The sequence below is a fragment of the Limanda limanda genome, chromosome 8 (assembly GCF_963576545.1).
Source record: "Limanda limanda chromosome 8, fLimLim1.1, whole genome shotgun sequence".
Classification (NCBI taxonomy): Eukaryota; Metazoa; Chordata; class Actinopteri; order Pleuronectiformes; family Pleuronectidae; genus Limanda; species Limanda limanda.
This window is the reverse complement of record NC_083643.1, coordinates 11,672,087-11,682,050: the sequence shown is the minus strand read 5'-3', so window position 1 is coordinate 11,682,050 and position 9,964 is coordinate 11,672,087. Positions and strand designations below refer to the sequence as shown.

General features: G+C 41.2%; 1 protein-coding gene across 3 annotated transcripts; it reads right to left on the bottom strand.

Moving 5' to 3' along the window:
- Nucleotides 1-1,056: 1,056 nt before the first annotated feature.
- On the bottom strand, nucleotides 1,057-8,886 carry LOC133009264 (putative adenosylhomocysteinase 3). Of its 3 annotated transcripts, none has more exons than XM_061076710.1 (16): nucleotides 8,857-8,886; nucleotides 5,026-5,137; nucleotides 4,429-4,566; nucleotides 4,209-4,309; nucleotides 3,880-3,982; nucleotides 3,692-3,786; nucleotides 3,244-3,350; nucleotides 3,050-3,166; nucleotides 2,911-2,974; nucleotides 2,716-2,804; nucleotides 2,524-2,594; nucleotides 2,347-2,441; nucleotides 2,145-2,243; nucleotides 1,479-1,547; nucleotides 1,297-1,375; nucleotides 1,057-1,181 (listed from the first exon to the last, which is right to left on the bottom strand). In XM_061076710.1, exons 1-16 carry the CDS (start codon nucleotides 8,863-8,865, stop codon nucleotides 1,057-1,059), a joined length of 1,473 nt encoding a protein of 490 aa, XP_060932693.1. In that variant the 5' UTR covers nucleotides 8,866-8,886. The 3 variants fall into 3 exon arrangements, with proteins under 3 accessions (XP_060932693.1, XP_060932691.1, XP_060932692.1); XM_061076708.1 differs by having other exon boundaries at nucleotides 8,794-8,865; XM_061076709.1 differs by having other exon boundaries at nucleotides 8,845-8,865.
- Nucleotides 8,887-9,964: the final 1,078 nt, after the last annotated feature.

The following is a 9,964-nucleotide window of genomic DNA, read 5'->3' as shown; positions in this document are numbered from 1 at the left end:
ATTGACAAACCTTCTCAAAAGTACGACTTACAGTTATATCTCATAGTTATGAATTAGTATGTCATACATTTATCAAATATATCAACGTTATTGATTAGACATGTGTTTTAAAAGTCACCTGACACTCTGCTCTTTGCATTCTGTATTCTCTCATTTATTCCGTGATTTTTAAAGGGGCCAAAATAAGTTTTAAATGCTTTTTATTGAATTTTATTTTTGAATGGGGTTAATGTGAGTTACTTTGTTTACAAACACATACAAGTAAGTTAAATACAACCACTTTAAGTGTATTATATACAGGACAGATGCTAAGTCATAATTTGAGAAAGTTTGTCATTAAAATGGCCTACAAGATCTTTATTGTTTTCATCACAGTGGCGGAATTGGGCTTCCTTATATTTGGAGGGTTTGAAATGGAGACTGTTTCTGACACCAAACAAAGAAAAATACTGTTTTGACTGTTACACATTTACACATTTTCTGATACACAATTTACTTTATTGCTTTACTAGAATTATGAGACAGCAACACAACGACAGGCTTTAAATAAGGGCAAAACTAAAAATATTAAGTCATAGGGCATGTGATCATTAGACTATTTTATGTTTATTAATGTGTATATGTGTTCTTTTCTCAGTGATAAGTTGGTGTTGGTTAAATTACTGATTCCTGCTCCAGTTAATGAGTGTCATTATCTATGATTCGAAGTGAAGACAATAAAACATTCAGCTCTTTGTGTTTCTCTTTACACATTGTTAAGTATATTCTGGATTTACTGTCTAACTAGGAGCAGTTTAACACATAGAACAGATGCAACCACACACACACACAGAAAAACAAGTGACGTCATCGTGAAAGCGATCTTCAGACAGGAGGGGGCGCCAGTGCTCTGCCCACAGGACTGGGAGTAACATGAAAATCCACAAGAGCTTGACTGAAGAGCTTCTGTCCTTCAGCTTCACAAGCTAATACCTGTTTAAATATATGTATATATTTTTATCAAATACAAAAAGTCCAAGGTGTGTATTATTTGTGTGAGGAACAGTGTTCACGTCCTCACCTGTAGTAGTTTGGTTTGAAGGGCCCTTGCTTGCTGATGCCGAGGTACTTGGCCTGATCCTCATTCAGCTCTGTGAGGTGAGCCTCAAATGTCGGCAGGTGAAGACTGGCCACGTACTCATCTGAAAACACATAAGGATACACTTCATTATGTTTAAGTCCACTCAACCTTCTGCCTGTTTACACCAGGAGAACTGTAGTGGTGTGTGTTTGAGGGTGTTTGAGCAGAGGACTTGCCGATCTTCTTGGGCAGCAGGTAGACGTCCTGTTTGTATCGACCCTCTGGAGCGTTGTACAGCTCTATGAGAGCCAGCGCCTGAAACAAAGTGCCTGGTGACTTCTGATACACGTGAAGAAGAGTGAAGATATCCCCATGTTCTTTTATTAAGTTAATCCATAAAAAAGCTGTATTATCGTACCTGAGTTGTAGCAGTGATGGAGAGGACAAAGGACGGCACTGTGGAGCAGCTCAGATTCAGCAAACGGCCCTGAGAGGAAGAATTGAAAACTGAAAATAACATAAAGAATATGACAGAACCCATCAATCATAACCTCACGGATTGTATATTGAAGAAAGATAAACTTTATCTAGAGGGGCATTCAGAGTAATGTTAAAGAAACTGAAAATAAATCCTGGTTCTTTCGCGACCTGATCTGTCCAGTATATTAAGCTCAATCCTGAAAGACTAACATATTCAAGGTTAAAATTTTTATGGAAATCTGTTCTCGCTGCTCGATTCATCAGCACCGGGCCCTTCAACCACAGAGGGCAGTAATATGGGAAACACCATGTGAGGGTTAGACTAAACTTCCACACAGTTGTGAAGAAGGCCACTGCAGTATTAATAATTTTAAATAAAGTTCTGATAAAGAAGAACTGAACAAACAAAAAACAAGAACTTCACAGAGTATGGAGTACCCAATGTAGTTGAGATCTAAGTCAGTGTTGTTACAAACAGGAGAGACAGTTAATTAGAGCTTCTTCTTGAGCCCCTTCAGGATGTATGTATTTCACAGTAAATGTGTTTCTGTGTATAATTCCCTGTAGTGTTGTGTGATAATTACAGCACTAACAGTATCATCACCTCAGCCAGCAGGACAATTCTCTTCCCATCGGGCCAGATCACGTGGTCCACCTGAGGCCTCACCCGCTCCCACCTCAGCTCCCCAGTCTGCAAACTCACCTGGGAGGCGAAGGTTTCACACACACACGCCCATGTCAACATATAAAGATCTACACACACATATAAAAACATACACAGGATCCCACGCAATCAGCATTCTTACCACATCTATCTCAGTGTTGGAGTGTCCCATGTTGCAGACGATGCAGCCGTTCTTCATTCTGTCCAGAAGTTCCCTCCCCACCACGTTTTTGTTTCCTGCAGAGAATTTTAGATTTTAAACTTTATTGTGATGTATTCTATTGATATTCTCATTAAGAGTACTGATTGTAAAAGTCACCGGTGCAGGTGATGATCAGGTCCACCTGTCTGACCACCTCACTCAGTTTGATCACTCTGAAGCCGTCCATGCTGAGAAGGGGGAGGATTACAAAATAGGTTTTATTCAGCAGAATTCCAGATGTTTGGCTACAGTGTACTACAGAGGGAAACACTTCACATCTGTGCTGATAAAAGCTTCCTCCACTCATACCAGGCCTGAAGGGCACAGATGGGATCCACCTCTGTGACGTACAGGATAGCACCCAGTGCCCTGAGGGCGGCACAGCAACCTTTACCAACCTACGAGGAGAGAGAAGAAGAAAGAAGAGACAGGTGCTCAAATTTAAACTTTATAATTTACCTTTTTTTCTAAAGACTGGAGTTACCCTGCAGCAGTTGTACTGACCTCACCGTATCCACACACCACCATCTGTTTTCCTCCAAACATGACGTCAGTGGTTCTCTTCAACCTGAGAGAAGAGTTCACCAGTTAGATCTCTGTCCCAGTGTTTGTACCTGTGTAGCATCACAACATGAGTCCTCACCCGTCCAGTATGGACTCCTTGCAGCAGTACAGGTTGTCAAACTTCTGCTTGGTCACTGAGTCGTTCACATTGATGGCCGGGATGCACAGTCTGCCAGCCTTGGAAAGCTGGTACAACCTGGAACAGTCGCAGACACACGTGTGAGCTGGAGAATAACGTGCAGGAAAAAGACCGGAGCATTGTTGGAAACTAACCGATAAACTCCCGTAACACTTTCCTCTACGATGCCTTTGACCTTCTTGAACAGACTCGGGTACTTCTTATAGATCCAGTGGGTCAGGTCGCCTCCGTCGTCCAGAATCTGACAAGGGAGACAAAGACAGATAAACTCTCCAATTGCACAATCTTTGTAGCTGCTAAACACAAATTAAAGGTAACGTTCACCAAAACTGAATAAAGTACTTTTCAAAGCGATAGGTTCAGTTTGATTTGTAGCAATTTGAAGATATTCATTGTTTCAAAGCCAAAAATGGGTTGAACACTTTTTTTTATTTAAATAAGCGTTGCTTTAATAAATAAATAAAAAATCTTTGGTTTTAAGTTCTAGGTAAAAAGAACATAATTAACTTTAATCAAATTTTTGAGTGAACTGTGTCAAAGAGCCGCACAGTTTCTGTTTGGTGCCCTTCACCCTCACAGTACCATGTTTGGCTGCCAGGTCTCTGCACCGACACATTGGTCAATACACCACCAGAAGTCGTCCTCTGATTCTCCTTTCCACGCGAACACTGAGGTGCCTGAGAGGTTAATGAGAGGCAAAGAGAGTTGTGATGAGAAGGAAAAGAGAAGGTGAGAAAACGGAGGAGTAGGAGGTAAACATCTGTTTGTACCTCCTTCAGCCAGAGCAGCAGCAGCAGCGTTCTGAGTGGAGAAGATGTTACAGGCCGCCCAGCGACACTGAGCCCCCAACGCACTCAGAGTCTCAATCAGCACCTGTAAGACACCGGGTCATATGTTCAACTTCTATCAGTCCTCCTGTACTCTGAAAATAATGATAAAATAATCATCATAATAATCATAATGGCTTTGTTTAATAGCACCTTTAAAAGCAGGGTCTACAAAGCCTTGTGACAGACAAAATGCATTCACACTTCATGTAAAAGCTGTAAATACAACGTGTGTGTGTGTGTGTTTGTGTGTGTCTATGCGTTGCACTGACCGCCGTCTGTGCAGTGATGTGTGTGCAGCCCACAACCTTGGCTCCGGCCAGAGGTTTCTCTCCACCTGCTCTTTTCCTCAGGACCATCAGTGCTGGCATTTCTAAATGCCACAGACACAGTCAGGACAGACATCATGAACAGTTTAAACGATAAATATTTTTGTATTTATGACATTTTATTTCTCTTTCTTACACAAGTTGGGGGATTGTGTGTTTTCACCTTGTTGTGCGATCTCTATCTCTCTGCGTCCAGACTCAGCCTGCTTGATGTTTTTGATGCAGAAGTCTGAAAGGCCTTTGGAACTCTTTTGAACTTTGCCTTTGGGAGTTGACTCATCCTCGGAGCTGTCGCTGCAGACTGCACCACAGAAATTAGACATTGTGTATAAAAATCATCAGCTGATATACACGTTTATTGCAATGAAGAGGCGCCTGGTTTGTTGGAAAGCTTGTAATTGATTCTGGTTGAGTTGTTTCGATGCCATGTTTGGAATCAGACTCCAACAAGGTGAGTCTTTCCTCTGAGGATTTTGGAAATGAGCCTTTTGCAGAAACCCTGGCAGTGACTGACATGTTTGAAAAAGGCTCACAGAGCCGATTAGCACCAAATTAAAGAGACGTCATTCTTCAGAGGACCTTTCCTTTTAATTTAAGATTTAGCTGAGGGAGATAGCAGGGAGGCTAATCCTAAAGGCCTGTAGTTCTCGTGCTGCTTGGATCAGAACCAGCTCGGTTTATATATCAAAGACATGTGATTAGAATTAAGTGTGTGTGTGAGAGTGTGTGAGTGTGTTTGTGTGTCTGCATGTTTCCATACCTGAGCTGTGGCTGTCTGTAGACGACTGTGAGATGGAGTGAGACAGAGAGCGATGACCCGTCTTGTTGGGACGTTTGTTGAATTCTTGCTTCTGGTCAGTGAGCTGTATTTGCTGTGGAGACGCCAAAAAAAAGAGAGACACAAACACACAGAATAAACAGGATGAGAAAGAGGCCATCAGCTGTTGTTCCACTGCAGGTCACAACATGATGATGCAGACACACTTGCACAGAAGCCCCTCACATCACAGCAGATGTTCTATTAACCCCCATAACTCTCTTGAATCTCCTCCTTCGTGTCCCGACTCCTCGCTGGGTCTGTCCCTGTCTCACCGTCCAGTGTGGCTGTGTGAAGGCTGCGCTGCTGCCACACGGATCCCACTTGGCCATGTTGGCTCCCTGGCTGCCAAATCAAACTCTGCTGCCTGAGCCTGAGCTGTCCGGCTCCAATGAGGGGGGCATGGCATGCACCCCCCCAGACACACCCCCAAACCGACCCCACCCCCCGAAAGTACACATGTGCATGAGGTGTTGGAAGATTTACAGCTGCAGGTTTGTGTACAGAGCTACTGTATTTAGGACCATACTCCTACACACATACACATGGATGAGTGGAGTCATTTAGTGAAAGGGATCCTCCACCACTATGACTTGAGGTACAGGCTGGAGTAACCTGTAATTGAAAAGTGGCTCTGGAGGAATCATAGTGAGAACATCAGGGTTGCTTTGGCATCAGCTCTGAGACAAGTTTACAAACTGCCCATGTGGTTGGAAAGATGTGAGAATTAGGTCAAATGAAAGATGCTGTTGAATTGCATTCTGGGAAACATAGGATCCAGTTTGAGTTTAAAAGTCAGCTAATGTCTTAGCAGCACAGTTTTTAACCATTTTGGTCAAGTGCCCCAACTTTATGAGAGAGCAATGTTAAATTGCTGGAACAAACTTGAAAGGGGTCTAATGAGTAATAATCAGAGTTGGGAGGTTTATACTTTTTAAATGTATTTAAATTTGTTTTCTGTTAGATTACTCCTGGTACATTTTTAATACTTTGGATTAGGTCCACATTTTCTTTTATTATCATTGCAAGTAAAAGTGTGATGAATATGGTATTAACTTCTGACCCTGGACTGACCCTGATTATGATGTTTAATCAGGCATAAAGGATGAAGACTCTATTTTATCTTGACCTTTTTCATTTTCCACAGCATTACGTTGCAGTTAAAACACTGAGGTTGCCGAGCAACTAATCCTCAAACACCAGAAAAGGCTGTTGATACCTTGTCTGTTTTTTCTACAGCTTTAAATGGGTGAAGAGAGAATTATATAAATCTGTGATGCTGCACATTGCGAGGAGGTTACTCAAACAGCAATAGGCTGTAGTTCTCAAATTATTGTTTATTCATTCCAAGACATTTAGGCGATAAGATGCTAAAAGTAAAGAAACTACATATCATGCATGTCGTTTAAAGTTTGGTCTCGACAATTTGTTTGTTTTGTTGACCTTTTCTTGCTAGACGACATAGCTAACTACCAACTACTTTTATATTTTTAGACATTTAAACTATAATCTATTGATTTTAGAATGTCACTGTATTCTGATTAGCATCTATTTAAGATTTTACAGTAACTAAATACGTTCCTTTGATTTAGCGTTGCAAACATGAGAAGCTAAGGGTGATTTGGAATGGATTTGAATGAAGTCTCTATTTTTTTAAGGCTGTGGCAGTAGCAGCTGGGGGGGGGCCTCAAACCAAAGTATCGCTTTGTCAGCATACAAAGATCAGCAGTCCTCTATGTGGCCTTCTATCTCAAAGGTAAACAGGATTCAAGGGTTGTCACTGAATTTGAAAAATAGTAAAGATGATACGTTTATACTTCTACCCTCATATTTTGTTCCCCTTCTTTGGAATTAACACTGGGCAATTAAAGCCAAATTGCTGTTGCTTATAACTCTCATATTTATACAGCTACCAACGAGAAGAGCATGGAATACATTCGCCGGATGCACAAAGCCAACCTGACCTTGTATGAAAAGAGCTGCTCCCTACTCCCCTACCTGAGCTCAACAATGAGAGGGCACTATAGCAGCTCAGTGAACGTCCCATTGACTTTAAGTCCAAAATGAACGAGTTCCAGGCTTTGAAAGGCCAAGAGCAAACTGCTTACTGTAGCTGTGCCTGTTTTTATGTTGTTTTTTTTCTTCACTTTTGATGCTCACTGTATTAATTTTGTGCAATGATGTGTGTGGCAATGAATCATTTAAAACTATTAAGAGAGTCTAAACAATATTATATAAAATGTATGTAGATCAATGTACAATTAAACTGTCAAATACATAGACCATGAATCCTTTGATGCTGAGCCGTAAACAAACAACTCCACTCCTGCATTAAGAGCGCGCGAAAACCAAGGTGAAACGTTTAATCAAAGCGTCTTTGTATAATTCAATAATTTCTAAATTTGTGAAGGTAGCTTGAAATAAAATGTTCGACTACAACTCAATACACTGTACTTTCTGTGGCAGTAAACCAGCTAGCACCACTGATGTATGCCTCAAGCGTTCACAATAGGTCTATTAGGAAACATTACAATGATAAATCAGTGACCCTGAATGAAAACTCGAACACAATATCAACTAAATTATTGGAGGTTCATCCCATCAGCGAAAATGAGTGATATTTCCAGGTATTTCAGAAATATTTCTTATAGCAAACTCTTATTCACTCATTTGACATTCATTACAGATGCATAAGTGGAGAAAGTGACGCTGCTTCTCAAACTGAGCCTTCAAGTCCTCGTTAGCAACAATTAAACCTGAGACCTGTGGACGTCTGAAAGGAGGATTTCTGTGGAGCAGCTTTCTGCTTCCCTCTGACTTCCTGTTATTAGACCAAATGAGATCCTATAGAGGTCACTATAGTGTCAAGGTGACACAGTGAGCTCAAGCTCTGGTAATCAATTAACAAAGATTGGAAAAAAATCCCCTTACCCCTTGAATCCCAACACGCTTCACTGAGGTTGGGTGACAATTGTTTCAGGTCGATTTAATCTATATGCAACAATATTTTAAAAAGACAGTAAAAAGACAGACTTTTGTCAAATTGAACTTTTGAGCAATGATCACTTGAATACAAACATACAGAAGCAGGTTCTTACTCAAGCAGCCACTTAATGTTTAACACAAAAAAGTAATTAATCTGTGACTCGGAGCAGAGTGAAAGTTAACTTAATGGTCACAGAACCAGTTTAGGGTTAGAGTTTTGAATTCAAGGCTGGCTACGATGAAAGTACAGTGAATAATAATTATTATTTTGTGGTTTTGAAAACAGACAGAACAATTGTGCATTGAGTTGCTGTTTTTAAGCACAAATAATAACTACGGATGTTTACTTTCTTTTTCCACATTGCTCTTCTTTTCTATTACAACAAAACTCACAGTTGAAGTAGTGAATGAAAAAACAATCATTATTTTGTGGTTGTGACAACAGATTCTTCATAGATAAATGGTCCAGTGATTTGCTGTTTCAAGCACAAATAAAGACTAAGGCTGTTCCATTTATTTTTCCACATTACTCTGCTTTTCTATAACAAGAAAACTCAAGGTTGTAGTAGTCTAAAAAGGCAAGTATAAAGGGCCATTTTAAAGTTTTTATATTCAAGTATTCCCATTTAAACAGCCTGTACCTGAATGTCTGACTCGCTGCCCTTAAAAATAAAACTCCAATTACATTTTCTTATGAAAGTGCCTCTAAAATCAAAGCAGTGCTACCTTGATACAGATGGGCTGCACCTCCTGGTCCTTGGCTTTAGTTAAGTTCACTAGACTGTACACTTTCTTCATGCTGGCAGGCTGCTTCCACACTGACCCTCTGAAAACCCTGCAGTGCTGCGAGCTGGTGCTGTTGAACCGATTACACAGTTACACAGAGTGACGCTCTAAGCCACGCCCGTGCCCCACAGGCCCAGGTGACAGGTGAGAGAGGACAGAGACGAGAGCGGGGAAGTGAATGGAGTCTTTGTGAGGCTCACAGAGGACAGAGGAGAAACCGGCTGCAGATGGAGAGAAGGATGAGAGAGTTCAGTGAACGGATGAATATGGGTACATGCTCAGTAAAGTGCACTCTGCTCTCAGGCTATATAGGCAGCACATGTATGGCCATACATTCACTTTGTGAATGAGACAGAAAGGAGAAGCCAGCTCCATGTTAGAAGAAACAGGAAAGTGAAAACAAAACAGAAGCCTTACAGTCGAGCAGTCAGTCAAACAACAGTCGTCTTAGGTTTCTGCTTATAAATCAGACAATAGAGCTTGAATTTACTGTTTTCTCTTTGCTATATGAGCCAGCAGCTGTGCAGTGTTACTCTTAAAGGGACATGCCCGGTTCAGACGGTTCAGACCCACCTCTCCACCTCCGCCCTCTTGTCCAAATATGGAATGAGAACCACAGAGTCAGAAAAGGGCTGACAAACAACAATTCACACAGACATTCACACCTATGATCCCCTAATAACCTCCAGTCTCCATCAATCTATGGACTGTGGGAGGAAGCACCAGGAGAAAACCTACACTGGCATGGGAAGAACATGTTACCTTCACACAGGAAAAACCCAACCGAACTTGCAACCTTTTGCACCGCTGTTCCACCATGTCTGTACCTGTTTTGAAGACTGCCCAATTACTGTGCCACTACACTCCAATAGTTAAATTCAAAGAGTTCATTATCAAATTTCACATAACCCTAGTTAAAAGATTCATAAAAGCATCATACAACTTTTTTTCTACACGTACAGCTGTACTCCTTCAGATCTACACACAGAGTTTGATGTGTAAATCTGTGTCTTTGTGTCAAACATTGACGGAGGCCTTTCTATAGCAGCTCAAATCATTAACAGTCTGAGCATATGCAGATCCACGCTGCCTGTGGGTTCAGACTCATGAA